Source organism: Rhodotorula graminis (assembly GCF_001329695.1).
Source record: "Rhodotorula graminis WP1 unplaced genomic scaffold RHOBAscaffold_7, whole genome shotgun sequence".
In the NCBI taxonomy this organism is placed as follows: Eukaryota; Fungi; Basidiomycota; class Microbotryomycetes; order Sporidiobolales; family Sporidiobolaceae; genus Rhodotorula; species Rhodotorula graminis.
The window spans coordinates 200,370-227,422 of record NW_017264934.1 but is presented as its reverse complement, the minus strand read 5'-3'; the positions used below and the strand labels follow the sequence as shown (position 1 = coordinate 227,422).

Genomic DNA, 27,053 nt, shown 5'->3' with positions numbered 1-27,053 from the left:
CGAGAGTCATTCGCTCTCTGCACGTCAACGCGAACGGGCAGGAGAGAGCGACGCGACCGGCGCATCGTTGCATCGACCTCGGAGAAGCAAGAGAGAGAGAGGATGGCTCCTCGTCCGCTCACGCCGCCGCCTTGCCCGGCGCCGACAGGGCGTCGAGCCTCCTCACGACGTCCTCGACCCTCCTCTCGACGCTCTCCAAGTTGGCCCTCGTGCGCTCCTCGTTCCCCTCAACGCTGCCCTCCAAGCCCCTGAGCACCTCGCCCAGTCCCTGGTCTGCCTCGGCGAGGCGGCGCACCTCGTCGCGCGTGGCACCGAGCTCGTCGCCGAACGCGGCGGCGCGCGCGTGCAGCGCCGAGAGGGAGCGCAGGCGCGACAGGAGGCGCGGCGCGAGGGGGAGGAGCGGATCGATGCGCGGCAGGAGCGCCGCGAGCGACGAGAGCTGCTGGGCGGCGTCGGGCGGGAGCTGGGGCGCGCCGGCGTTGGCTGCCGGGGCTGCCGATCCACCCGATGCCGCCGCGGTCGACGAGGACGACGGTGCGCCCGTGCCGCCGCCGGTCGCGAGCGTCATGCCGCCCTGGAGCGCGACGTTGAGCGGCCTCGAGTCGCCGAGCTTGCGGCGCGAGTCGTGGATGCGCTCGAGGTCCTGGACGAGGACCTTTACGCGGCGCGAGATGCTGTCGAGGTGGCGCGGCTGGGTGAGGAGCGTCACGAGGTGCTCGAGGCGGGAGAGGGTAGGGAGGAGAGGGGCGGGGTGCGGCGAGGACTGTGTGAGGGAGGGAGAGAAAGGTCAGTGAGGTACGTTGGTGGGAGTATAAGAGAGGGAGAGGGGCAGAGGGAGAGAGAGAGCGCACCTCGGACACGTCTGCGCCGCTCGCGCCGAGCGCCAACTCGAGCTCTGCGACCCGCCGCTCGAGCGCGCCCTCGCCCATGTCGCCCCGTCCACTCGCCTTCGCCTTGTCGCCCGCCGCCCCCGCCGGCGCAGCGCCTTGCTGCTCGCCCGCCGGACCCGCGCCCGACGCCGCCGGCGCCGGCGCACCGAGCCGCGCGAGCAAGCCCGCCGACTCGCTCGCACGCGCCGCGAGCCCGCCCGCTGCACCCTGCGCGCCCTCGGCCGTCGCTGTCGCGCGAGGGCCCTCGAGCGCGCCGGCGACGCCGGCGAGGTCGCCCCGGAGGAGGTGGAGCTGCTGGAGGAGGACGGCGGGCGAGACGGCGCGCGAGTCCTTCTTGGCCTGCGATGGCGGTGAGGGACCGTCCTTGGCCTCGGTGGCGCCCGCTCCTGCCACTGCTCCATCGCCGGCGGCCGACGAGCCCTCGGCGCCCTCGCTCGCTCCTGCTCCTGCTCCTGCTCCTCGTGCACCCGAGCCTGACTCTGCGCCGGCGCCAGCCTCGTCGCGCTCGCGCTCGACGTCCTCCTCGAGCTCGGCAACCTCTCTGCGCAGGCGGCGCAGGCGCTCGAGGGGCGTCTCGTCGCCTGTCAGGGACGACGGCGCGTGGGCGACGTACTCGCGCGCGGGCGGGAGGACGCGGCGGGACGGGCGGCGCGCGGCGGCGTCGTCTGCGGGGAGTGAGGGGATCGAGTGTGAGAAGGCGGAGGGGAGAGGACGAGGAAGAGAGAGGGGACGGACCGCGCAGTTGCTGGCGGTCGAGCCTCGCCCTCGTGGCGTCGCCAAAGCGACGGCGGGCCTCTGTGGCGTCGAGGCGGTCTGCGTCGATGTCGGTGTTGACTTGAGGCTGGTGCGAGGTTGCTGGAGCGGTGCGGCGGAGTGCGGTGGGCGAGTTTGAGCGGGCGAGGAGGGCGAGGTCGTCGTCCGAGTCCGAGTCGCGCTGCAGGTTCGAGTGTGAGCGGTGGGTGGGTCGAGAGGGGGCTCGAGAGAGGTAGACGGACCGAGCGAGAGTGCTCCTGTGGGACGTCGGGCGTTTCAAACACGTCTGCGCCCGAGGTGTCCTGCGTGGAGGAGGAGGACGAGGGGTGAGCAAGGGCGACGCGAGAGCGAGGGGGGACGGAGAGTGGGAGGGACGCACAATGTCGGGCAGGGTGGCGTACTTGGTCATGGCTGGCAGCTGGCTCACAGCGAGAGGTACGAGCAGCAGTGAACTCAGTTGACCGACGACGACGAGGCCCGCTCTCTCTCTCTCTCGCTCACCGTGCCCCCGAGTGTGCTCGACTGCTGCTCCCAGTACAGCTGCACCAAGCACCCACCACGCCCGCATGCTCGTCGGCGTCGGCGTCGACCTGGTGCACCTCGCCCGCGTGCGCTCCCTCTGCTCTCGCCGCACCCCGCTCAAACTCGCATCCCGCATCCTGAGCACCCAAGAGCTCGACCACTACACCCACACGGCCCACACCCTCGACCAACAGCATCACTACCTCGCCCTGCGGTCCGTCCCCCTCCTCCTCCCTCCCTCTCCCCCACTTCCGCCCCTCAACCTGACCTCACTCTCACCCCCGACACGCACAGCTGGGCTGCCAAGGAGGCCGCCTACAAGGCCCTGTACCCGCACTGCAAACCTACCTGGAAGGACCTCGCCGTCTCGAAACCAGCACGCTCGCCCAAACCCGCCCTCGCCTGGGCCACCGACTCGTCCTTCGTCGACCCGCACCTCGCCCACCTCGCCATGCACCTCAGCATCTCGCACGACAACGACCACCTCGTCGCCTTTGTCGTCGTCGAGCAGCGCCAGCCCTGAGCCACGCTCAGCTCGGACTGCGGGCAGCTCGGCGGCGGGTCCGTCCGCGGACGCGCCGGTCCACCTCGTCCTCCTCGGCGTCAACACCCGCCCTTTCCTCCTCCCTCGCACCTCGGGCGCTCTCGAAGCCGACGACCGCAATGGGCCGCCACCGCCGCGACAGCACCGACGGCGTAGGCGACTCGGCCGACGACGACGCCGCCTCTCCTCCTCCGCCCGACGACGCCGACGCCGCCCAAACCGCCTCGCCGCGCTTCGACCCACGCGACAACCTGCGCTTCCGTCACGAGACGGCCTTTCTCGTCGGGACCGCCGCCGTCGCCGTCCTCGACTTTGCGCTTGCCGGCCTCATGTGCGTCGCCGCCTTTCCCGCCTTCCGGTTGGGCCCTTTGAGCTTTCGCGCAAGGGAGCTGACCTGTGTCGTCGCAATGGTGCCTGCGCAGGGTGTACGAGCACTTTGGCAACCCGGCAGGTGCGCCCCCTCTCTCCTGCCCTCTCTCTCTCCTGCCCTCCTCCTTGCCGCACCTCGCCTGACCTTTGCCTCGCGCCGCGCGCAGCCGTGTGGGGCGTCGCCGTCGCCATCTCGCTCGTCGAGGGCCTCTTCATCGCCGTGTCGGTCGCCCTCATCGAGCTCCACGTCGGGACCACCAAGCACTGGGACCTCGTCCTCCCGCTCTGCGTGCGTCCCCCTCTCTCCCCCTCGCTCGATGGACAGGCCGCGCGTGACTGACGACCGCCAACGCTCACGCAGTACGTCTGGACGGGCTCGCTCGCCATCAACGTCACCTTCTGCCTCGGCGCGTCCGAGGAAAAGGCGACCTTTCCCGTCCTGTTCCCGACCCTCGTCGCTGTGCGTCCCTCTCCTCCTCCTCGTCGTCTCTCGCCTCTTCCGAGTCCCTCACTGACACGCTCGACTCGCCCTCGCCTGCCGCAGCTCGCCGCCGCCTCGCAGGCCGCCGGCCTCGCGCTCGCGCTCGTCGGCGCGCGCACCCACATTCTGCTCACCGAGGACCCCGAGCCGGACAAGCACGGGTTCCGGGCGCACCACGGCGGCGGCGAGGGAGGGCACGGGAGGCGCCATCGGTGGGGGCGGCATCGGCACGGGCGCAGGCGGAGGGGAGGCGCGAGCGGGAGCGAGGGGGACGCCTGAGCGGGCGTCGTAGAACTTGGGTGCGTCCGCCCTCTCTCTCTCTCTCTCTCTCTCTCTCTCCCTCGCGGTCTCTCGAGTAGCACGTAGAAGACTGACTCTCTTGCGTCGACGCAGAAACTCTGAAACTCGAGCGCACGCCCCTCGTCCTCGCCGTGCGGCTGTCGGTGTCGGACTTTCCGGCGCCCGTGGCTCGTCCGTCTCTTGCCGTCGCCGCCTCTTCTCTTCTTCACCCTCGCCTTGCTTTCCTCGCGTCATGCTCGCACAGAGCTGCGTCGCGCTTGCCGTCGCGCTCATGCCCCTCGTGGCGGCCAAGACCTCGGTCCTCTTGCCGCTGTACGAGTACAGCGAGGACTGCTGGCCCGAGCTGCAGACTGCCGCGTTCGTCCTCTCTCTCTCTCTCTTTTCAGCCCTCGAGCCACCCTGACCCCTTGCCGTCCCGCCGCAGCTCGCAAAACCCGACGCTCGACTTTGTCCTCATCCTCAACCCGGACTCGGGCCCACTGTCGGACCCGACCAACGCGGCGCTCGCGTGCGTCCCCAAGCTGCGCGCGCTCCTCCCCGGCTCGACCCTCGTCGGGTACGTCCGCACCGGGTACGGCGAACGCGGCGCGGACGAGGTGAGGCGCGACGTCGACGAGTACGCCGGGTGGGACGGGATCGAGGTCGAGGGGGGACTGGGCACGGCCAAGCTCGATGGGGTCTTTTTTGACGAGGTCGAGGGTGGTGAGGGCAACGAGGAGCTGTATCGAGGGCATGCAGAGGGCGCGAGAGAGGCGTTTGGGCAGGAGGGCACCGTGCGTCCTCGTCTTTCTCTTCCTCTCTCTGTCCCTTCCGCGACCGACTGATAGTTTCTTCCTCGCGAGCAGGTCGTCTTCAACCCTGGTACGACGGTGGGCGACGCCTACTACGCCATGGCCAACGTCGTCGTCGCGTACGAGAGCGCCTTTGCCGACTACTCGTGCGTCCCTCTCTCCCCTTTCCCTCTCTCGACGCGAACTGAGTCCCTCGCCGTTCTCCCACAGCGACTCTCTCCTCCCACCTCGGTCCCTCCTCCCGCAAGCCGCCATCATGCTGCACGACTTTTCCCTCGCGTCCTACACCTCGACCGTCGCCGCCCTCGGCGCGCCCGCGCTCGGCAGCATCTTCATCACCGACGCCAAGATTGACGACGTCGACGTGTATCAGACGTGGGGCGGTGGGTGGTACGACTTTTGTCGCGCCGTTGCGGGCGCGAACGAGGGGAGCGGGGGCGAGGAAGGGGAGGAGGGCGAGAAGGGCGGGGTGAGCGCGTCGGGCGGGTCGGGCAGCTCGACGGCTCGGCGCGAGTCGGCGGCGACGTCGACGACCGCGAGCGAGGCAGCGCAGGCGTCGCCCGAGTACGACGACGGCGCGTCCTCGTCGACGACCCCTCTCGGCCCGACCTCGTCGCCCGTCGCGACCGGCTCGACAGGCAGCCTGCCCGCTCCCATCGTCGCCTCCGACTCGAGCTCGAGCTGGCTCCCGAGCTGGTTCGACGACTTGTCGTCGAGCGCGGGTGGGCGCGTCGAGCCTTGGGGGTTCTTGCGGCGGAGGTGAGCGGGTCAGGCGGTCTATCTCTCTCTTTCTCTCGGCCCTCACAGGAGGACCGTAATGCAGTCGTCTTTCTCGGTGCGTCGAGGCGGTCGAGGAGCGAGAGCGGCCTGAGCGAGAGAGAGAGAGAGCGGCTCGTGGTCGCAATTTCCCGTCGTGTCGACTGGGGGACCGTGTCCCTGCACAAAGCCTCTCTCACTACTTGGGACGCATGTACGAGCGCGGGCGAAGCTCGGCGGCGGAGCTCAAGCAACCACCTTCACGCGGCTGTGCTGCGAGTCGCTCCGTCCGCCTCTCACGAGCCACCACCGCTCGCCGCGCACCTGCTCGTGCACGGAAGTACTCTGCTGTACGACCAACGAGCCGCCCGCCGACTCAGCAGCCGCGCCAGCTGCCTGCATTGCCTTCATCGCCGTCGAGCCACCTTCAGCAGCGCCGACCATCTCAACACGAGCCCACCTCGACAAGGACCCGCCCAGTTCCGCCAGCAGCTTTACAAGTAGCCCCGCAAGGACCTGTACGCGCGCAAGCGCCCGCCAGAGCCGCCTGTCGCCTGTCGTCTCATCGCCTCGACCACCTCGACCCTTCCGGCCTATCCTTCAGCATCGCGCCGGCTCTATAGCGCACGTGCTTCGTCCAGGTGCGCTCTACACTCTCCTCGCACCTCAAGGCCGCGCGCTTACCTCGAGCCCCACCCAGGCGCTCCTCGAACCTCTTCCCTCTTCTCCTCCGCAAGGTGCGCCCCTCCTCCCTCTCTCTCCTTGCCTCGTTGCACAAGCCGACTCGCTTCCCGCCATCGCAGACCCTTCTTCTAGTGCCGCCATAAGATGTCGAGCGCTGTCATAGCCACGGTGGCCTACGTCCCGCCCGGCGCACGCACGACCGCGGCCGCCGCCGCCACGACGACGGCCAAAGCCTCGCTCAGCTTTGCGTCGCAGGCCGGCCCCAAGACGGGCGCAGGAACGGCCACGTCGTCGGCCCTCGTCGCCGACGCGACCGGCGGCGTCGACTCGTCGTCGCTCCTCCAGTACTTCACGCGGCCCTACATCGACGCGCACACGTTGTCCAAGCCGACGTGGCGCTACGCCTACATCCTGTGGTTTGCCATCATGGGCATCCTCGCCCTGTGGTCGCTCGCGTACCACCTGTCGGGCTCGTCGACGCGCACGGGCGGCAGCGCGCTCGGCGCCTGGTTCCGCAAGTGGTCGATCCGGCGCATCACGTGGACCCGGCGCGTCGGCGCGGGCGGTGCGGCGGCCGAGAAGGGCGAGGCGGCAAAGGGCCCGGGCAGGAAAAAGGTCGTGTGGGCGAGCCCGACCGTCGCCCAGATGATCGCGGTCGCGACCCTCATCGTCGTCGCCATCCTCGCCAGCTTCCTCGGCGACGACTACATCAAGGTGCGTCCTCGCCTTCCTTTCCCTCCTTGCGCGTGCGCGAGCGCCCCCCTGACCCTCTCGCTCGCCCGAGGACAGCCCACGGCGTGCACGTTCGGCGGCGAGTGCGGCTTCTCCGGCAGCAGCGGGCCGCCAAAGTCGAACTACCGCTTCAAGCGCGGCGTCAACAACCCGAACGGCTGGGTGCGTCCCATCTTTCCCTGTCTCGTCGAGCGCCCCTGAACGCCCTTGCTCACGAGTCCTCCTTCCGCAGGCTCCTTTCAACGACCCGCTCCTCGCGGCGTCGAACGTCAACATCAAGGCCAATGCGTGGACCGCCGCAGCACGTCTCGGCCTCATCTCGTACGCCATGCTGCCGCTCGTCGTCACGCTCGCCCTCAAGCAGGTGCGCTCGTCCCCCTCCTCTCGCACTCGAGCGACACGAGCTCACCACCCCCTCTGCGCGCAGTGGCCGTTCAACATCTGGGCGACGCCGTTCTTGACCAACTACCACTTCGACAAGGTGCGCCTCTCTCCCTCGTCCACCTCCCCCCTCCTCGCCGTCGAGTCGACTGACCCGCTCGTCCCACGCCCGCAGACGGCCATCCTTCATCGCTGGTCCGGTGCGCCCCCTCTTTCCCTCTCTCTCGGTCCGCGCCGATGAGCGTGTCACTGACGAGCTTCATGCCGCACAGGTCGCGTCGTCTGGCTCTTCTCGACTGGGCACGCCATCGGGTGGATGTGGCAGCTCACGCAAGATCGCGACCCGTTCGGCCGCATGGTCCTCGTTCCCGCATTCGGGTGGTACCGCTTCGTGTGCGGCGTCGTCGTGCGTCTCTCGTTCCCCTTTCTCTCGAGGCCGGTGGCAGAGCAGCAGGACTGACCGACCGACCCGACCCGCAGTGCTGGTTCCTTCTTACGTTCCTCACGGCCCTGTCGTTCAAGCCGCTCCGCAAGAGGTTCTACGAGATGTTCTACTGGTCGCACATCGTCCTCGTCATCGGCGTCCTCGTGACCGCCATCGTCCACCACCAAGTGCGTCTTCCCCTCCTCAGTCCCTCTTTGGCCCGACCCGTCATTGACTCTCCTGCCTTCTCCTCTCTCGCCTGCAGCCGCTCATGTATTGGCCGATCGCCGCCCTGGCGTGGTGGGGCGCCGAGCGCGCCTTCCGCTTCGCCGCCCTCCTGTACCTGAACGGCATCCTCGAGGGCATCTGGTTCCGGCCCTCGCGCAACTCGACCCGCACTCGGTCGAGCAACGGCGGCAGCTTTGCCGAGAAGAGCGGCGATTATGCCCTCGAGCAGCCGTTCGCCATCCCGAGCGCGGCCGCCGACTCGACGCAGTACCCGCCGTCGGGCTTCGCCTCGCCCCAGCTCGCCGCGCCCTATGCCCCGTCGGTCGCCCCCTCTTCGCCGACGCTCTACGCCCACCCGGCATCGCCCGAGCGCCAGCAACGCCTCGCCCCGCCCGGCTTCGCGACCGCGCAGCTCCTGCCGGGCCGCACGGTCCGCCTGTCGCTCCACGTCCCGCACGCCCTGCGATGGGCGCCCGGCCAGCACGTCCTCCTGTACGTCCCGGGCGTCCGTGCGCTCGAGAGCCACCCGTACACGATCGCCGGCGTGGACCCGCGAGCGAGCTCGGCGGCCTCGAAGGGCAAGAAGGCCAAGGGCAGCGAGGTCGTCCTCCTCGTCCGCGCGCAGAAGGGCTTCTCGCGCGCGCTGTGGGACCACGTCGCGGCGCAGCGTCGGCGGGCGCAGCACGAGCACGAGGCGACGACGCTCCGGGCGCTCGTCAGCTGGCCCATGGGCTCGGCAGGCAGGGCTAACTGGGGCGCGTTCGAGAGCCTCATGATCGTGTGCGGCGGAACGGGCATCTCGTTCGGCATCTCGGTCCTCGAGAACGCGTGCACGCGACTCGTCGAGGCGCAGAGGGCCGGCGACAAGCGGTGGAGGGGGACCAGGGTCCGGTTCGTGTGGATCATGCGCGAGTACGGTTCGTCCTCTTCCTCCTTCCACCTCTTTCTCGCGTCGCGTATACTCGATCGCACCGTACTGACGTTCCTGCACCGCCACAGCCCACCTGTCCTGGGTCGCCTCGACCCTGCGCCGCTGCATCGAGATGTGCGACTCGGCCCAGCTCCAGGTCGACCTGTTCGTCACGCACGACGCGCCCAAGGCGCCTCGTCGTCCTCGCACGTCGCACAAGCCGTACTCGTCGGTGCCCGACGACGAGCTCGCGCCGCCGTCGGCGCCGTTCGCCCGTGGCGAGCGCTCGGGCCCACGCGGTCGCGGCAGCATCGCGAGCGAGCTCAGCGACTGGAGCGACAGCGACGCCGAGGGCGGTACCCCGTCGTCGTCGCCCTGTGCGTCGTTCGCTCGTCGCCCGAGCCAGCCGGCCCTCCCGGACGAGTACGACGGCGAGATCGAGTCGGTCACCGACCTCGTCCTGTTCGACGGCGAGGACGACTACCGCTCGCCGGGCGAGGCCAACGTCTCGGCCGAGCTCAAGAAGCAGGGCAAGCTCCGTCGCGCCTTGTCCCGTCGCGGGCAGGGTGGGACGCTCCGCCGCCCGCAGCGAGCCGGCGGCGACACGCCCGAGTACGCCTTCCCGGCGACGTCGGCGGCGCCGGTCGTCCTCCCGCACGACCCGAGCTTCGAGGCGCTCCCGCTCGACCACCGCGAGGCCGACTCGAAGCCGGCGCCGTCCTCGTCGTCGCCGTACGGCGACTACGCTCGTCCGCCGTCGGCCCTCTCGTACGGCGACCTCGGTCAGGGCCGTCGCGCCGACTCGTTCGACTACGGCTCGACGTACGGCTTCGACGACGAGGCGCAGACGCTCGGCGGCGGCGACGCCGGCGCCAGCCGTCACAACCTCGTCAAGGCGGCTCAGCGCCCGGGCGTGTCGGCCTCGAGCCGGCGCAGCAGCCACGTCGGCGCGCTCGACGGGCTTGACGGCGCAGGTGCTCGTACAGGTGCCTCGCCGTCGACGGCTCGCGACGACCTCGAGGGCGGCCTGCTCGACGTGACGCCGCAGGAGCAGGACGACCTCGAGGCGGTCGCCGAGCTGGCCAAGACGGGCTACCCGCGCCTCAAGGCCATCCTCGACGACGAGGTCGAGCGCTCGACGGGCAAGACGTGCGTCGCGTGCTGCGGGCCGTCCAGCCTCAACTCGATCGTCCGCAACCTCGTCGCGAGCAGGATCGACCTGAAGAGGGTCGCCAAGGGCGACCCGAGGGGCCAGGTCTCGCTCGTCGTCGAGGACTTCTCGAGCTGAATGGGCTTTCGATGGACCAGGAGCAGGACACGAGGAGGACGAGCCAGAACGAGAACGAGGACGAGGACGATGTGCATTTTCTCGTCATGTTGCAGATCTCGTAGCTTTCCCTTACACAGACACTCGCATTCTCACGTACACCTCTCTCTCTTGCGACAACGAGAGCTCGCGAGAGAGGCATGAAAGAACGATCTGCGAGTTGTGCATGCGCGCGACGAGCTACTCCCTGCGCTCCTCCTCCGACTGCGCACGAGCCTCCTCGGCCAGTCCTCCCTCCTCGTCATGCCCGACCGCCACCGTCTTCTCGACACTCGTCCCCGCACGGCCGTCGAGCGGCGCAGTGTCGAGTGCAGCCCTCATCTCGCCGACGAGGCCCTCGATGCGCTCCTGGAACCCGACGAGCAGCCTGAGGCGCTCCTCGACACCGCGACGCGCGAGCTGCTCGGCCTCGGACAGCTGCTCCATGGCGGGGAGGAGCGGGCGTGCGTCGAGCGAGGAGGTGCCGCTCGAGCGTGGGAGGAGAGAGGGATAGTCGGCGAGAGAGGGCGACGGGTTGGCGGGATCGAAGAGAGGGATCAGGCGCGGGATGGGGAGGGCGGTGGTCGACGTTGCCGTAGCCGGTGCAGTGCCAACGTCGAGGGAACTGGTCGCGGAGCTGGACGAGCCACGTTGAGCCGAGGTCGAGGTGGACGCGGCGACGACGGGCGCCGACGCCGGGCTCGGCTTGCCCGCACGACACTCGGCAGCGCGCAGCGCCGCAGCGCGAGGCGACAGCGTCGCGTCGTCCTCCTCTTCCTCCTTGAGGACGCTGCTGCCCTCGGCCGCCGCGGCAGGCTCGACCGCCTTGCCCTTGCCCTTGTCCACCTTGACCGCCTCGTCCTCCCGGCCTTCCTCGCCCGGTTTCTCCCCGCCCTGCTCGCTCGTGCTCGTCGCACCCTCGGCGCTCGTGCTCGCGCTCGTCCCGGGCGCGCCGGCTGCGCCGCCCCACCGCTTCCTGAGGAACTCGACCCTCTCCTCGACGTTCATGCCCGCGCGCCTCTCGCCCGCCGCGCCGACCGGCCCGGGCGCGTGCGCTTGCGCGCCGGCAAAGTGCGGGTACGCGCCGTAGGCAATGTTGGCGTACGGCGCGGTGACGCCGGGAGCGTGGGGAGGAGGGGGGTAGGCGAAAGTCGGCGGGCGGTGGTACAAGCCCGCCTCGCCGGTGGCGGGGACGGTGAGGCAAGGGAGGGAGAAGTGGGCGAGCGGGTTGTCGCCCGCGGCGGCGGTCGAGCCGGGAGCGGCGGTCGGCGCAGGCGGCGAGAGGGCCGGGGCGGCGCCGGTCGAGGGAGCGGGACCAGCGCCGGCGCCGGCAGGGCCAGGCGTCGCAGGGGGCGCCGTCGCCGCGTTGGCCTGCGCCTGCGCCGCCGTAGGGGGCTGCGCGAGCCTCGCGGCGGGATCGGCAGGCGCAGGAGGTGCGGCGCCGGGCGGGGCGGCCTCGGCCGGGAAGGGCACGTCGGGAAACAGGGCGCCGAACGCCTCGCGGCCGAGGTTGCGGGCGATGTTGACCTGCGCTTGGCGCATCGCGGCTTCTTCGAGGTTGACGTTGGGCGCGCCGGGCAGAGCTGCGGCGCCGGGCCGAGGCGGTGTCGCGGGAGGCTGCTCTTGCGGGAGGACGGGTCGGCGACTGCTCGTCAAGGAAGAAAGTCAGTCTCGAGAAGGACGGCGAGAGAGAGACGAGGGCGAGGAAGATGGACGCACCAGGTCGGGCAGCTCTGCTGACGCTCGAGCCAGCTGCGCAGGCAGTGGAAGTGGAACACGTGCGAGCACGGCAGCTTCTTGGGCGTGTCGTTCGGGCCTGCTCTCGGCGGCGGTACCGGCGCCGGCGCAGGTTGACCCTCGGCCCCTTGAGCGACGGCGCCCGCAGCATCGGCCTCGGCTGCTCGGGCTGCCGCACCTGGCGCTGGGCGGTATTCCATGTCCTCGCGGCAGATGATGCAAGTGCGGTCCGTCATGGCGGCCATCTCGTCGCTCGTCGCGTCGGGGTACAGCTCGTCCATGTTGCGGGTCGCCTGGCGGTACCGGCGCAGGTCGCGCACCTTGAGGATGAAGGACCGCAGCGTGATGTAGACGTCGCGCAGGATGTTGAGCGGGAGGCCGTAGAACGACAGGATGAGGCCGAAGAAGACGAGGTACGTCAACAGCTTGAAGAAGTCTGCGAGTCAAGGGAAGCAGCCGATTCAGGGACGATCGAGAACAAGGAGGACGGCGAAGGGAGAAGACGGACCGGCAGCGAGCTCGACGTAGAAGATGTAGACGCTCTTGTCCTCCCACGGCGTGTCACGACGCATGTCGACGCAGTTGATGATGTACTTGGCGCCGGTCGCCAAAGCGGTCGCGACGAGGATGAGGTACTGCGCGACGAGGAGAGAGAGAGTCGGTTTCGATTTCCTTCTGCAGGACTCAGAGAAGCGAGGGACGCACCTCTGAGGCAAACATGATCATGACGGTCGGGCCGTCGACCATGATCGAGTCGGCCGCGTTGAAGATGAAGCCGACGTCGGCGAGCAAGAGGAGCGACAGGAGGCCGACCATGCGCAGGTGGGCGAGTCGCGAAACTTGCGCCGCTTGCTCCATCTGCTCGAGAGACGAGGGTCAGATCGACCCATCGTGGAACCGAAGAGGGAAAGGCAGGACGCACCGCCTCGACCCGATCTGCTGCGAGCCAGTGAAAGACCTTGAGGAACAGGAGCGAGACGAACAGGACGACGAACGAGCTGTCAAAGTCGTCGCGGAAGATGGTGAGGGCGAGGAGCGTCTCGGTGATGGCGAACCAGCCTCGCTCTTGCAGGCGCTGCAGGCGAGGGGGCAGGGTTAGGTTGGTGCTCGGGCAGAAGGAGGAGAGGCGAGGGGGGCGGTGCGCACCTCGACCTCGACGAGGCGGAGCTCGCCGAAGAAGATGGCCTGGAGGACCTTGCCGAAGAGAACGGTGTGGAACAGGGCCTGGTTCCACAGAATCTGCGCGTGCGAGCGAGGGGGAGTGAGCTGCCACCCGAGGCGAGAGGGTCCACCTCGAGGAAGAGGACGAGGGGCGCACCATCATGCACGCGTTGCTCTTGGACAGGTATACGGCGGCCGAGTAGAAGTTGCTCCTCTGCCTGAAGGCACTCAGGACCGTGCCCAGGGCGAGCGCCGTCGACACGAGGCCCCACGTCGCGATCCGGCCGACCATGGCGGCGACAGGCCCTTGTTGCGGCTCGTTGGTGGCGGGACCGGCTTTCTCGGGGTGGTACGAGTTGTGCAAGAGCGGCCACGAGCTGGCGGGGTGCTCAAGTGGTGCCGAGGGTGGAGCGTGCGAGCGAGACCCCTCGGTCGTCGTCGTCCTCATCGCTTCGTCCCTCGCCAGCTCGCGCCATCAGCTCCTGCGCAGCTCAGACCCGCTCAGCGCTGAGCCATATCTCTCTGGGCTGGGCTCTCCCGTGTGCCGCTCCACGCCGCCTCGTCCTCGCCGGCCAACCTGGCCACCAAGATGCGCGCTCTCGAGGCGAGTCAGGGCCCGCCAGCACGCCTTGTGAGCGTTGCCCAGGCTTTCAGGCGATGCCCACACCTTCTTTGGGGCCTATCTCGGAGCGGGCGGCGCGACTCAGCTCGACACGAGGACGCACTTCTCGACCTGCTCTCGCCGCTGCTTCTCGACAGTTCTTCCTTTGGCCAGCTCTGCCCGGCCGAGGCGCGTCTCTCGGCAAGTCGTTCTACGGGCCCATGTCGCTGCTCTGCCTCGGCGCACGCACTGTCGTCATGCGCGCTGGCCGTCGCTGGCCGTCGAGCAACTCGACGCGTCGAGATGGCTGGTTGGCTCTCGCCTTCTCGCCGCGCCCGGCGTGTGAGCGAGGCTCTCGTGCCGACCGCTCGTCATGAGCGACGCACTGCTTCGGTCTGTGTGCGGGCAGCGCCACCTCGAGCTGCTCACCGGCTGAGCGCGGCTGGTCGAGCGGTCCGTGCCGATCCTCGCCGTCGTCCGCTCGCCACGGCCGCCTTCCCTCAGAGCGCGGGCTTGCTATCACTGTCGCAGCTTGGAGCACGAGCTGCAGCGTGACCGGGCTTTCGACAACGAGGCTGCGCAGCTGGCGCGCGTGCCTGCTCGTCCTTTCTTTGGTCGACTCTATGCCGCTGCTGTTGGACGAACGACGAGACGCGACTCGAGAGAGATCTGCTCGCTTAGAGTAGCCTGCCCACGACGCTAAACCGATGGCGGTGCAGGCCCGGAAGAACCTCTCTCGAGACTGGCAGCTGGCTGCGCGTGCGCGCTGAGGCTGATCCGCAGACTCGCGCGAGGCCAGGCACGGGCTGTTTGTTGGCGCGTTGCGGAGGCTGGCCTCGAACGGGTCGAACTCGACGTCATCGGAGAATTGGACGGCTGCGCCGATCCCGCCGGGGTGGCCGAAGTGCAGCTGGACGAGGAGGCTCGCCCTCGCCCGCCTCGCGCGTCTCGGGGCTCTGTTTCCCCTCCACCACCCTCTCCCTCACAGAGCGCGCAAGAAGCCTCTCTCCCGCACCATGTCCAACCTCCTCGCTCACAAGAGCATCCGCGTCGCAAAGCCCACGCGCGGCCACCAGCCCCTCGCCGACGGCGCCATCCGGTCCGTCGTCATTGCTCTTCCCCCTCCCCCCTCGCTCCTCACCCTGACCTCGAACCGCGCTGCAGCACCGACCACGAGATCGTCGACCGCCTCCAGCAGTGGAAGCACATCACCAAGTCGCTCCTCCACTACTACAAGGTGAGCCCTCGCCCTCTCGCTCGCCGAAGCCCCCCACTCCTCGCCTGCCGCTTGCGGCCGTCCTCGGTGACGAAGGCCCCCTCTTGTCTCGAGGCCGGTCGTCTGCTCGTCTCTCGCACCTACGAGCTGTCGCAACGACGCCCCACGGTCGCCGTCGTGCGAGCAACGAGCCGGTCCAGTGTCGTCGCCGTGTCGATCCCCCCGCTCACCCTGTCAACCCCCCCCCCACCTTTCCTTTTCCTCTCTCGCGCAAACAGGGCCTCGCCGACATCGAGCATGCGCAGTGCAAGGCCACCACAGCCCTGATGGACACGATCCAGGTCCCGTTCCACGAGGGCCACGCCTTCTCGCCCGACGGCTGGCAGGCCGTCCTGTACGACGTGCGCGACAACACCAAGCTCCTGTCGGAGCGCCACGGCAACTTTGCGTCGACGATCGAGCACACCGTCATCCGCGACCTCGAGGGCGTCCGCTCCGAGATCAAGCAGCACATCGCCGCCGTCGAGAAGGAGGCGTCCGTCCTCGCCGACGACGTCGAGAAGGAGGTGCGCCCCACTCTCTCCCTTTCCCCTTTCCCCAATGTGCAGTCCTGACGACCTTTGTCGTGCTTCCGCAGCGCGAGAAGTCGAAGCGTGACCTCCTCGAGCTCCAGAACGGCATCGACACGTTCGAGAACTCCTCGACGCAAATGCTCCCGCAGAAGGACCCGTACCTGTCGCACCACATTGTCGAGAACCAGCTCAAGAAGCAGGTCCACAAGGAGAGTGAGTCGCACCGTCTCTCTCCTCCCTCGACTCGGCTCGTCGTGCTCGGGAACTGACCTCGTCTCCCCTCCCTCCCTCACCTTCCCGCAGACGACCTCCAGGCCGCCCTCATCCGCTTCCAGCAGCAGCAGCCGCAGTTCGAGGAGACCGTGTCCAAGTCGATCCAGTCGGCCGCCAAGCTCTACAACGAGGCGCAGCTCACCCACGCCAAGGAGGTCGCCGAGCTCCAGGAGAAGATCGCGACTGCGCTCCAGCGTGTCGAGCCGACGCACGAGTGGGAGTTCTACACGTCGCGCGACGACACGACCCTCATCGACCCGAACACGCCGCTTCGCTCGATCGAGGCCATCTCGTTCCCTGGCATGAACCACGCCTCGACCACCGTCCTCAAGGAGGGCTTCATCGAGCGCAAGAAGCGGTTCAGCAAGAAGTACACCGAGTCGTACTACGTCCTCACGCCGTCGGGCTACCTCCACGAGCGCAAGTCGTCGTACGTCGCCGTCGTCCTCCCACCCCGTCCTTTGTCCCTCGGGCGCTGACTGACTCTATCCCTGTCCTTCCCTTCCTCCCTTACCCTACTCTCTCCTCACTCAATCACGACGCCTTCCGTCGCCGTCTACCCCTCGCACTCGCCGTCGCCGTCCGCAGGAACGCCCAGGAGACGTCGGCCCCGGGCTTCTCTCTCTTCCTGCCAGAGTGTAGCCTCTCGGCACCGTCCAAGGAGAAAGATCGCTCGCACAAGTTGCACGTTAGCGGCAACCGCGCGGTAAAGTCCAGTTTCGAGTCGCGCGTCAAGGACACGCTCAGGTTCGGCGGCAAGGAGGTGCGTCCCTGCCCCCTTTCCTTTCTCATCCTCGTATCGTTCACTTACGCTCTCTCTGCCATCCAGATCGCGTACACGTTCCGCTTCCGCACTCGCGCCGAGCTCCTGTCGTGGTTCGAGACGCTCGACCAGCTCTCGCGCGACACCAAGGTCGAGCGCACGTCGTCGGGCAAGAAGCTCGTCACCGACCCGGTCGGCACCGCCGTCGCGTCGGTCGGCTACGCGCCGCCCACCGAGGAGACGGAGCGCACTGCCGCTGCCGTCGCCGCCGTCCCGGGCGCCCGTCTCGTCGACGCCGACGAGGCTGAGCGCATCGAGCGCGAGCAGGCCGAGGCCAACGCGCGCGAGGAGGAGGGCGCCGGCGAGACGCGCTCGCCCGCTTTCGTCGGCGGCGGTCTCGCCCAGCAGGACCACTCGTCGGTCCACCGCTCGGTCCGCGACGACGATGAGGACTCGGAGGAGGGCGGCGGGTCGTCCGAGGAGGAGTACGCGTCCGACGACGAGCTGGCTCACGCCCGCTCGGCCGCCCAGACGCCCGCTCTCGGCACGGCCTTTACCTCGACCGAGGCTGGCTCGTCGTCGGTCGGCGCAGGCGCCGACGCCGGCCCCGCCGAGGAGACGTCGGGCTTCTTCAAGGCCGAGACGCTCCCGGCCTACGTCGGCTCCGGCACGTCGGCGCCCGAGAAGCAGGCCTTGACGACCGAGGCCAAGGGCACGCCGCCCGTCCTCGGCAACCCGGTCTCGTCGTCGTCGACCTCGACCCCGGCCACCAACTCGGGCGAGACCGACTCGGCGGCTTTCGGCGCCGAGGCTGCGCCGGCCACGAGCGCCGCGACGACGAGTGCGTCGTAGACGAGTCCTTCACTGGCTCCTCTGCGTCCCGCCGCCGTCGTTGTCGCCGTCGTCGTCGTCGTCGACCGTGTACCACTAGCCGTCGCCAACCTCATCCCCTCGTCGTCGTCGCTGCGCCTCCTCGTCGCGCCTAGTCGTTACCCGTAATTATCGCGCCCCCCTCTCTCTACCCCCTCGCCCCTTCTCCCTTCGTCGCCTCGCTTTTCCTGTACATGCCCTCCCTCCGTCGTTTTCTCGACTGAAACTTCCCGAGTCGTACCCAAATCTCGTCTGCGCCCGACGAGAGGCGAGCAAGAGAGAGTGAGAGAGAGAGCGTGAGAGAGAGAGCGAGAGAGAGAGAGCGCGAGAGCAACTTGTGAGAGGTGACGCCGAGCCTCTCCTCGTTCGTCGAGACTGCGCAGCTCGCGGCAGAGACGTCCTTCTATTCAAGTGCACGTCTCGAGCGAGTACTCGATAGAGCGGGAACGCTAAGTTGCGAGAGGTGAGCGAGTTCTCCTTGGCAGCCTCCAACTTGAGAAGGCCCGCTCGGACCCCCCTGAGTGCTTCCGGCTCTCGCCTTTCCAGCCCGTCGACAACACACCCATCTTGGGCTCCTCTCTGCTGCACGATACTGTACGTCGAGCCTGAGGAGCCGAGCAAGGAGAGCGAACGCGTCAAGCAAGGACGAGGTGCGGGACTTTGGCCTCGACTGTGTCCTCGTGTCGCGTCGAACGTCCAAAGCGCAGGGTCCTGATCTCTCGAATTGTACTCGTACTAGCTCTGGAGCGAGTCCCGGTAGCGCACCAGCAGATTTGGCAGCACAGCTCGAGCAGGCAGCGAGCCTCTCTTCCTCTCTCTCTCTCGAGAACGAGTCGTTCCTCTGTTCGTTCAGTCCTTGCTCGCCAAGCCTCTCGAAGTAGCGAGGTCCAGGCAGGGCTGCTGTGTGAACAGAGCCGAGCTCTGTAGCAATACGACGAGACGTTCGAAGGAGCGCCGAGTGTGGGGAAGTGGCGGAGCCGGCACGCGCGCTGTCCTCTCGCACCTCTTTTTCTCTCTCCTCGCTCGCCGTCTCGCTCGCAGGGGGTCGTGTTGGGCACCCAGGCCTGCGGCAGAATATGCTCGAGACGATGGCGGCCTTCCCAAGTCAAAGCGTGTCGAGGTGCGAGAGAGAGGTCCGGCGCAAGGTGAACCGAATGCGTGTGGCGTCTTTTTGCAAAGTAGGCCTTTCCTTTGTCGAACACCCTGGGTTCATCGGCCCCTCTCCCAACATCAGCTGCGGGATTACCTTGAGAAATTGGGGCACGATACCGGGCTGTAAAGAATGACGCTTGAGCGTCGCCACGCCCCCGGCATGCAACTCGAATTACCAGTTGCACCCCGGCCGCGCCGCGCGCCAACCCTCTTCTTTTGCTGCGGTTCACGAGTCCTCGTAAGCTTTTGCCCAACGAGCAGAGCGACGGCGAAACGGGAGACTCTGGCTTGCGGGAGCGTGCTCGAGCTGCGGTCTCTTCCTGTCTTTCGCTCCCTCCTCGTGACGGAGCGGCTCGAGTCGAGCGCAGAGTGCTGTATGACAGGTCTCGGCAGCACCGCGAGCACAAAAGGAGCACGCAGGCGAGCTGTCCTTTGCACCCTCGCACTTGCTGCACAGGCTCTCTCGAATCTCTCCAGCGGCGCGCTCTCCTGCGCCTCGTCTCACCTTCGCCCTGCAAGTCGCCCTGATGCAGCAGAGCTCCGCACCGAGCGCTGCAGGGCGCAGGAGGAGGAGCCACCTGGCGACTCGACGTAGTCGGCTTGCCGTCGGTCGTCTGTGATTGGCCGGCCCCGCGCCCCGTGTCCGAAACTGCCAGCTGTCGTCCTCGGCTCGCTCACAGGCGCTTGAGGGCCGGCACGGGTGCACGGTGACTGTCAGTCGACGAGGCGAGCGGCTCTGCAGAGACTGTGGCTGAGAGAGAGGACGCCGTTGTGCGTGCGCTCGGGAAGCTCGACTCGCTCACGCTGCGAGCTCGGAGCTTGGCCTCGAGCTGGCCCTCGACGCTCTCTGGGGGCGGAAGAAAGACCTGTGCGAGTCGAACGAGCTGCGAGCAGACGACGCCAGTACAACAGAACCCCCTCCTCTCCCCTCCTCCCAACCCTCGAGCCGGCCCACCCTCGCCGCCGTCGCCGCCCGCCCGCCCCGACCTCCCTCGCGCTCTAAACCTTGACGCCCGTGTGGATCGCGGCAATGTTGAACGTGAGCGGCTCGTGGCCCTCGCCGTCGGGCGTGACGAAGCCGGCGTCGCGGATGGCCTGAGAGAACTCGTGCGGCTTCTTCCAGCGCTCGATCGACTCGACGAGGTACTGCGGCGGGGCGAGGGTGGGTACGAGGGAGGTTTGAGGGTCAGGGGAAGGACGGGGAGGGGGAGAGGAGGTGGGAGGAGGAGGAGGAGGGGAAGAGAGCGGGGGAAGAGGAAGGAGGGAAGGTCAGCGAGCTGCCGCGTGCGAGGGCCACGAGGAGACGAGCTCGACGCGAGAGCGACGAGAGGTGGGAGATCTGAGGGGGAGGGAGGGGAGGGAGGGGAGGGAGGGAGGTGGGCGGAAAAGGCGAGAGCGAGGGCGCACCTGGTACGAGTCGCGGTCGGCGGCGAGGATGTGGCCCAAGGGCGGGATGACCTGGAACGACCACAGGTTGTACGCCCTGTGCGCGTGAAACCCGTCAGTCGCAGAGCTCTCTCAACCACCCTCGAGGAAGAGAGAGAGCGCGCGAGACGCACTTTGCGAGGACCGGGTTCTCGACGTGCGAGAACTCGAGGCACGAGAAGACGCCGCCGGGCTTGAGGACGCGGTACGCCTCGGCGAGGACGCGCTCCGGGTGGGTGCAGTTGCGCAGGCCGAACGCGATCGTGTACAGGTCGAGCGAGTTGTCGGCGAAGCCGTCGAGGTGCTCGGCGTTGCCGAGGTGGAACGAGATCTGCGGGGCTGGCGGGCGGGTGTGACGAGCGAGGTCAGGCTCTGTGTGCGAGGCTCGAGAGGGAGGGAGGACGCACTGGCGTGGTACATGGTCTTGGCGAAGCGCTTCTTGCCCTCCTCGAGCATCTCGGGGTTGATGTCGAGCATGGCGACGCTCAGGTCGCGGTCGCCGTACTTTGTCCTGGCGTGGTCGAGGATGCGCATGGCAATGTCGCCCGTGCCGCCGGCAACGTCGAGGCACTTGAGGCCGCCGTGCGGGTCGAGCTTGGAGACGTAGTGGTCCTTCCACAGGCGGTGGATGCCGAACGACATGGCGTCGTTCATGACGTCGTACGACGAGGCGACGGACGAAAAGACGCCGCGGACTGTCGAGGGCGGGAGAGACGAGGTGAGCGATCTCGAGTGCGAAGGCCGAGGGCGAGCACAGGGAGAGGGGGTGTGGCGCACCGAGGGACTCCTTCTGCTGCTCGGGGACATTGCGGAAGCCAAAGTGGGTCGTCTCGCTCGAGGTCGAGGCTGCACGGCGGGGGGTCGAGAGCGAGTTGCGGGCGATGGCGAGGCGCGAGAGGCGAGGGAGAGATGAAGAGGGAGACGGGGTCAGTCGTCGGTCGGTGTCGGCTCGACCGAGGGGCGGGATGGGCGCACCTGAAGGGTGTGGCTGCTGAGGTAGGGGTGCGGCGGTTGGCGGTGCAGCTGAGCGAGTTGGGTTGGCGGGGAGCGGGTCGAGAGGGTTGGTCGGGTGAGTGAGGAGGTGCGACGACGAGGCGAAAGCGCGGGTTGCGGTGTGGCGGGCCGGGCGTGTTGCTGCAGTGGCGGTAGATCTGAGCATGGCAGGCAGTGCACAGTTGCGGTGGTGGCAGTTGAGCGAAGTTGGGCTGGCGTGCGACTTGTGGCCGTCGGCGTGCTCGGCGGTGAACCGGCGGCTCTCTCCCTCTCACTCTCCTAGCGACTCTTGCTACTGCACTGCGCCATGGCTGGTGTCTTCAACCCATCCCGCCTCGCCGGCAAGACCGTCCTCATCGTCCGTCCCTCGTCCTCCTCCTCCTCGTCGTCGAGGTGCCCCGCATCGGTCCCTCACCTCTCTCCCTCCCTGCTTGACAGACTGGCGCTTCCGGCGGCATCGGCGCAGCAACCGTGCGCACCCCCCTTCCCCTCCCTCCTCACAGCGCGCCCCCGCAAGCTCACCCCCTCTCCTCCTCCCCCACCTCGCCCTCTTGCCAGGCCATCCTCTTTGCCCGCGCCGGCTCCAACCTCATCCTCACCGCTCGCCGCCAAGCTCAACTCGACGAGGTCGCCGCAGCCGCAACCCAGGCTCACCGCGAGGGCGGCACGGGCAAGGGCGGCAAGTTTGTCACCCTCACCCTCGACATGCAGGACCGCACCGCCATCAAAGGCCTCCTCGACAGGATCCCCGACGACCTTAAAAAGGTCGACGTCCTCGTCAACAACGTGCGCCCCTCCGTTCTCTCGCTCTCGAGCCGCCAACGACGACCGCGACTAACCTCACTTGCGCACGCAGGCTGGCCTCGTCTACGGCAAGGAGGTCGTCGGCGAGATCAACGAGGACGAGGTCGACAGTGCGTCCACCCTCTCGCCCGCCGAGCGGCGTCTCTGCCCGCCGACGAAGCTTGACGAGGTCGCGCACTGACCTCTTATTCGCCCCCTCGACCGTCTCCCGCCCACAGCCATGTTCAACACCAACGTTCTCGGCCTCATCACGCTCACGCAGCTCTTCGTGCGCGAGTTCAAGGCGCGCAACAGCGGCCAGTGCGTCCTCGTTCTCTTCTGTCCCCTCCTCGTCGCCCTCGTCGCCCGAGTCCTGACTTGCCGCACCCACAGCGTCATCAACCTCGGCTCGATCGCTGGCAAGGAGCCGTACGCCGGTGGCTCGATCTACACGGCGACCAAGCACGCCGTCGACGCGTTCAACGGCTCGCTCCTGCGCGAGCTCGTCGGGTGGAACATCCGCGTGTCCCAGATCTGCCCGTGCGTCCCACTCTCTCTTCCCTCTCTCTCATCCCGCACGAGGTCCCTGTGCGGGCACGAGCTTGACGAGGACGCCCACGTCGCGCAGGGGCATGGTCGAGACCGAGTTCTCGGTCACGCGCTTCCGAGGCGACCGCGACGCGGCGACGGCCGTGTACGACGGCCTGCAGCCCCTCGTCGCGGCGGACATTGCCGAGGAGATTGTTTGGGCCGCGAGCAGGCCCGAGCACGTCAACGTCGCCGACGTGCTCGTGTTCCCGACCGGTGCGTGCTCCTCACCGCCTTCCCTCCCTCCCTCTCTGCCGTGGCCGACCTCGAAGCCCGTACTGACTCGTCTCGGACCCTGCGTGCAGCACAGGCGAGCGCGACGATCAACCACCGAGGGCCGCTGGGCCAGCAGAAGTAAAGCAGCGCGAGGTGACGGACCTCAGCCTCGAGCGAGACGGAGATATATTTGCAGTACCAAGCCGTTCCTGTGGGCATCGTGCGAGTGAACGAAAGAGTCAGAGAGCTCTAACGCATGCATGGCGAGGCCTGCGGTGCGGTACGAGAGGGCGGGTGTTTCGCGCGCGGGACGCGACTCGGACGCGCTCGCGAGGAGGAGAGCCGGGCTCGCTCTCGCCTTTCCTCACTCTCGCTCGACTCTGCTCGGCTGTGCACGTGTACCACCCTCACCACCGACACCACCCACACCCGCCGCGCCTCGACACACGCCCGCCCGCCGCCGCGCCATGGCCGACGGCGACCCCTTCATCTCGCGCCAGCACCTCCCGCACCAGCAACCCTCGCACCACCAGGGCAAGGGCGCGGGTGCCGGGGCGGCAGCAGCAGGCTCCTCTTTCGACTTTGCGCACCGCCTGCCCGCGTCGCACGCCGTCAAGCCCACCTTCACCCTCCTCGGCGCGTCGTCCCTCACCGGCTCGACCCTGTCGACGACGAGGGGCAAGGAGAACGCGCCCTCGGGACTCGCACCCTCGCCACGCCTCGTCCTGTCCTCCTCCTCGTCGTCGTCGTCGGCCACCGCATCCGCGTCCGGGTCGAGGAGGACCGACTCGCTCCGCAAGCGGCGCGTCACCTTCTCGCCGACGCCGCTCCCGAGCCTGCACTCTGAGCCGCGGCACAAGCGCGTCTGGGTCGCGCTCGGCGGGCACGACGCGAGCGAGGGCGCCGACCAGGACGACGAGCGCCGCGCGGGCAAGCGCAGGCGCCCGAGCGGCATCTACTCGAACAACCCGCTGTTCCTCTCGGCGCGCGACGCCGCGTCGTCCTCGTCCTCGTGGAGCCCGACGACGTGCGATTCGCCCCTGTTCGACCTCGACCCGGCGAGCTCGAGGAGCGCGACCCCGCCCACGAGCTCGTCGTCGCCCGCACCGGCCGCCCCGACGCGCTCGTCAGCCCTGCGCGTGAGCAGCGCCGCGCCGCGCTCGCCGCCACGCCCGCCGCCGTTCCGCCCGTTCACGGTGCCGACCCCGTCGTCGGCGTCGGTGGGGCGGCTCGCGCCTGCGCACGCGCTCGCGGCTGCTGCTGCTGCGGCCGCTGCCGAGGGCGACGCGACCGACTCGGAGACGGAGAGCGACGCCGTCCAGTCGCTCCTCATCCCGCGCGCGTCGTCGTCCTCGCTCGGGTCGCCGGCCCTCGCAGCGGCAGCAGCCGTCGGCGACGGCCTCGCGCCGTTCCCCTCGTCGCCCGGCGCGGCCCTCCTCGCGCTCTCGTCCTCCTCACCGCTCCCCTCTCCCTCTCGCTCCGAGCGCCCGACCCTCAACCTCAGCACCGCGTTCCCGCCTGCAGCCCTGCGCTCGATCCTCAAGCCCCGCCCGCGCACCCCGGGCGCGCTCCTCCCGCTCGGCTCCGAGAAGGAGGCCAACCGGCGCAATGCGCGCGGCCGCAAGCACGTCGCGAGCTGGGAATCGGAGCGCAAGGCCATCGCCGTCGCGGCGGCGAGGGGCAGGGCCGTCGCGCAGGCGCAGGCGCAGGGCGAGGGCAGGACGGCGGCCCCGCGCGGGTGCGGGCGCGAGCGGCAAGGGCAAGGGGCGCGCGAGGGGCAGCGCGCCGAGCCGGGCAGCGGCGCCTGCAGGTGCAGCACGGGGCGGCTCGAGGCCGAGCAGGGCGAGCGCGGCCGCGAGCGGGTCTCGGGTCGGTGGAGGAGCAGGAGGCGGGCGAGACGAGGACGACGAGGACCAGCAGCGGCGCCGGCGGCTCAACGCGGGCTCGTCGGCCGCACCCGCCTCGTCGTCGTCTGCTGCGACGCTCGGCAATGGCGCCGGCGGCGCCGACGACGGCAAGCGCATCGTGTACGACCTCGAGGCCGACGACCCGGTCCACTTTCGCTCGCCGCTCCTCGTCCTGCGCGCGTCGCTCCGCCCGAGCGCCGCCTTCCCGCCTCTCTCGACTGCGCCGTACGACGGCGCCGCGCCGTCCCTCCCGCCTCGCCCGCACCCCGACGCGCCACCCGTCGAGGACGACGCCTCGGGCCCCTCGTCGCGCCGCCGCTTCGCCGCCCCGACCCTCCTCTCCGACGTCGAGCAGGCGTACGTCTTCCTGACGCACGCCGCCTTCCGCCTTCCCGCCGAGCTCGCCAACGCCGACAAGACGCTCGAGCCGCTGCGCACGCTCGGGACGGTCCTCGTCCGCGCCGTCACGCGCGACCTCGGCAACGTGACGACGTTCGCCGCGTGGGTTGACGCGCAGCCGTCGCCTGCGCCGCTCCTGGCGGGCGCGAGCGCTGGGCTCACGTCGAGCAGGAGCTCGTCGCCGCTCGGGTCGGCGGGCAGCGCCGGCGACGACGGCGAGCTCGGCGCGACGCCGTCGCCGCCGCTCGAGGGCAGTGCGGGAGGGACAGCGTCGCAGGGCGGGGCGAAGCGGAGCTTGAGCGAGGAGCAGATGCGCAGGCTGAGGGACGAGATGGGCGCGGCGCAGGCGGCGGTCAAGTGCCTCGCGGCCATGCTGCGCGACGGTCGCATCGTGGCCCTCTTTGACGGTCCGCCCCACATCTCCCTCTCTCTTTTCGTGAGGCATTGGCCGCAGGACTGACCCTCGTCGTACGCAGACGACACCCTGTCGAACCTCGTCCGCCTCGTCGCCTCGATCCCGCTCTCGCCGTCGCTGTACGCCCTCGTCCAGCAGAACCTGCTCCCCTTCGTCCCCTTCTTCCTCCGCAACATCCAGCTCCCGACAGCGATCCTCGAGCCCCTCCTCACGTCGACGATCCTTCCCTCGCTCGCCACGACCCTGTCGCTCCCGACGCGCATCGACCGACACCGCTTCATCCTCGGCGAGTCGCTCTCGGCGCTCTCGGTCCTCGTGCCGCGTGCCGCACTCGCGCGCCGCATGCTCGCCGACGACGCGTGGCGCGCGTGGCTCCCGGCGGCGTGGCGCGGCCTGTGGGACGGGCCCAAGAAGGGCACGAGCGTGCGCGACCGCACGGTCAAGCTCCTCGGCGGCGTCGTGAGGGCGTTGACGATCGAGCTCGAGGGCGACAAGAGCGAGGAGGACGCCAAGTGGGAGGTCGAGCGGCAGGTGGTCGCAGAGAAGATGGGCGAGGAGCTCCAGGTCCGTCCGCCCTCTCTCCCTCGTCTTCCTCGTCCTCTCTCGTCGTGACCGCGCGTACTGACGATGCACCACGCCCACAGGCCCTGTTCAACTCGATCCTGCCCGAGCCGCACGTCGACCCCGAGGTCAAGACCTGGCTCGACCTCCTCAGCAAGCAGCTCGACTCGGCGCAGCAGCCAGGCCCCGAGGGCGACGAGCCTTCACTCGCCGCACGCTTCGGCATCATGTCGCTCCTCGCCGTCCTGCCGCCCCTGATGCGCTCGTCGTTCCGCCGCCTCGAGCAGAAGACGGTGGCGAGGGAGGGCGCATCGCCGAGGATGCAGGTCGGCGTCGGCCCCTGGATCCGCCCGATCAACGACACGCAGGCCCAGTCGGACTCGAACCTGCTCGTCCTGTCGACCCTCGTGTGGTCGCACCTCGCCTACGCCTTCTGCAGCGCCGCGAGCCCGAGCACCAAGTCGTGGGTCCTGCGCGCCCAAGACCGTCGGCCGTTCTACGTCTTCACGTCGATCCTCAAGTCGCGCCAGGAGGTGTGGCTCAAGCACGCCGACGACGAGGTCGACGAGGCCAGGCGCAAGGAGCGCAAGGACCAGGCGCGCGCCCTCACGCTCGTCATGACGGCCATCACGTTCGGCGCGACGGTCCACATCCTGCACGGCCACTCGCCCAAGCGCAACCCTGCCGCCGACATCGACCCGCCGACGTCGTCGCGTAAGCTCGAGCAGTTTGACTTTGTCGCCAAGGAGCTCTTCAGCCGGTACCTCCCGCTCGCGACCTCGTCGCCGCCTGTCTCGCGTGGCACCGCCGTCCTCGGATGGCAGCTCCTCAGCAGCATCGTCCGACCTCGTACCGACGAGGACCGCTCGGCCACGCTCGACAAGCTCGTCAACACGGCCTTCCTCGACGGCCAGCTCGCGAGCCTGTCCAAGGGCAAGCAGGCGCTCTTTGTCGCGAGCGCGCTCGACCGTGCTCTGCAGCCGCAGCACGTACCCGGCTGGGGCCGGTCGTGGGTCACGACACGCGTCGACAAGGTCCTCGAGCTCTTTGAGGCGTGCTTGCCGGCCCAGGAGCAGGTCTCGTCCATCGTCCAGGTGCGCCTCCTCTTCCTCTTTCCCACTCGCCTCCTCAGCCTCCCTCACTGACTCACGCTACATCCTTCTCGCCGCAGGTCGCCATCGCCGACACCTGGCGCTCGCTCCTCCTGTCGCTCGTCTCGGCCCCATCAAGCCTGCGCACGGCCCTCGCCTGGCTCGTCAAGCAGTCGACGCCCGCCTCTCGACATGCCGACACCGTCGTCAAGCTGTGGGCCGTCGCGTTCGCTCTCGTCGAGGACGGCGTCGTGCGCGA

At 68.9% G+C, this 27,053-nt stretch overlaps 9 protein-coding genes across 9 annotated transcripts; 6 read left to right on the top strand and 3 right to left on the bottom strand.

Moving 5' to 3' along the window:
• Window positions 1-48: 48 nt before the first annotated feature.
• RHOBADRAFT_53637 (uncharacterized protein) lies at window positions 49-2,052 on the bottom strand (the record flags this gene model as incomplete). Its single annotated transcript, XM_018416929.1, has 5 exons — window positions 49-763; window positions 852-1,555; window positions 1,626-1,824; window positions 1,886-1,945; window positions 2,023-2,052. 5 exons carry the CDS (start codon window positions 2,050-2,052, stop codon window positions 119-121), a joined length of 1,638 nt encoding a protein of 545 aa, XP_018270729.1. The 3' UTR covers window positions 49-118.
• A 157-nt stretch (window positions 2,053-2,209) lies between these two features.
• RHOBADRAFT_36592 (uncharacterized protein) lies at window positions 2,210-2,688 on the top strand (the record flags this gene model as incomplete). Its single annotated transcript, XM_018413366.1, has 2 exons — window positions 2,210-2,379; window positions 2,460-2,688. The coding sequence occupies 2 exons, from the start codon at window positions 2,210-2,212 to the stop codon at window positions 2,686-2,688; spliced, it is 399 nt and encodes a 132-aa protein (XP_018270728.1).
• Window positions 2,689-2,828: 140 nt separating this feature from the next.
• On the top strand, window positions 2,829-3,838 carry RHOBADRAFT_53635 (uncharacterized protein; the record flags this gene model as incomplete). The annotated part of the gene is made up of 5 exons (XM_018416928.1): window positions 2,829-3,040; window positions 3,132-3,160; window positions 3,246-3,367; window positions 3,440-3,538; window positions 3,623-3,838. 5 exons carry the CDS (start codon window positions 2,829-2,831, stop codon window positions 3,836-3,838), a joined length of 678 nt encoding a protein of 225 aa, XP_018270727.1.
• A 292-nt stretch (window positions 3,839-4,130) lies between these two features.
• On the top strand, window positions 4,131-5,482 carry RHOBADRAFT_53634 (uncharacterized protein; the record flags this gene model as incomplete). The annotated part of the gene is made up of 4 exons (XM_018416927.1): window positions 4,131-4,216; window positions 4,284-4,632; window positions 4,705-4,796; window positions 4,861-5,482. The coding sequence occupies 4 exons, from the start codon at window positions 4,131-4,133 to the stop codon at window positions 5,411-5,413; spliced, it is 1,080 nt and encodes a 359-aa protein (XP_018270726.1). The 3' UTR covers window positions 5,414-5,482.
• Window positions 5,483-6,234: 752 nt separating this feature from the next.
• Window positions 6,235-10,206, top strand: RHOBADRAFT_53633 (uncharacterized protein; the record flags this gene model as incomplete). The annotated part of the gene is made up of 9 exons (XM_018416926.1): window positions 6,235-6,804; window positions 6,880-6,984; window positions 7,055-7,186; window positions 7,250-7,303; window positions 7,379-7,403; window positions 7,476-7,609; window positions 7,684-7,815; window positions 7,893-8,772; window positions 8,855-10,206. 9 exons carry the CDS (start codon window positions 6,235-6,237, stop codon window positions 10,051-10,053), a joined length of 3,231 nt encoding a protein of 1,076 aa, XP_018270725.1. The 3' UTR covers window positions 10,054-10,206.
• A 1,517-nt stretch (window positions 10,207-11,723) lies between these two features.
• On the bottom strand, window positions 11,724-13,354 carry RHOBADRAFT_36590 (uncharacterized protein; the record flags this gene model as incomplete). Its single annotated transcript, XM_018413365.1, has 7 exons — window positions 13,127-13,354; window positions 12,955-13,047; window positions 12,731-12,883; window positions 12,514-12,666; window positions 12,317-12,443; window positions 11,987-12,244; window positions 11,724-11,935 (listed from the first exon to the last, which is right to left on the bottom strand). Exons 1-7 carry the CDS (start codon window positions 13,259-13,261, stop codon window positions 11,724-11,726), a joined length of 1,131 nt encoding a protein of 376 aa, XP_018270724.1. The 5' UTR covers window positions 13,262-13,354.
• Window positions 13,355-14,551: 1,197 nt separating this feature from the next.
• RHOBADRAFT_65059 (uncharacterized protein) lies at window positions 14,552-17,507 on the top strand. The gene is made up of 7 exons (XM_018418641.1): window positions 14,552-14,669; window positions 14,735-14,807; window positions 15,065-15,352; window positions 15,424-15,571; window positions 15,662-16,061; window positions 16,220-16,394; window positions 16,461-17,507. The coding sequence occupies exons 1-7, from the start codon at window positions 14,587-14,589 to the stop codon at window positions 17,244-17,246; spliced, it is 1,953 nt and encodes a 650-aa protein (XP_018270723.1). The 5' UTR covers window positions 14,552-14,586; the 3' UTR covers window positions 17,247-17,507.
• Window positions 17,508-19,415: 1,908 nt separating this feature from the next.
• On the bottom strand, window positions 19,416-21,000 carry RHOBADRAFT_31799 (uncharacterized protein; the record flags this gene model as incomplete). The annotated part of the gene is made up of 6 exons (XM_018412992.1): window positions 19,416-19,562; window positions 19,824-19,899; window positions 19,976-20,180; window positions 20,249-20,536; window positions 20,619-20,687; window positions 20,817-21,000. 6 exons carry the CDS (start codon window positions 20,998-21,000, stop codon window positions 19,416-19,418), a joined length of 969 nt encoding a protein of 322 aa, XP_018270722.1.
• A 141-nt stretch (window positions 21,001-21,141) lies between these two features.
• Window positions 21,142-22,563, top strand: RHOBADRAFT_44189 (uncharacterized protein; the record flags this gene model as incomplete). Its single annotated transcript, XM_018414368.1, has 8 exons — window positions 21,142-21,192; window positions 21,273-21,305; window positions 21,393-21,620; window positions 21,691-21,748; window positions 21,857-21,938; window positions 22,011-22,157; window positions 22,246-22,421; window positions 22,511-22,563. The coding sequence occupies 8 exons, from the start codon at window positions 21,142-21,144 to the stop codon at window positions 22,561-22,563; spliced, it is 828 nt and encodes a 275-aa protein (XP_018270721.1).
• Between the last annotated feature and the right edge of the window lie 4,490 nt (window positions 22,564-27,053).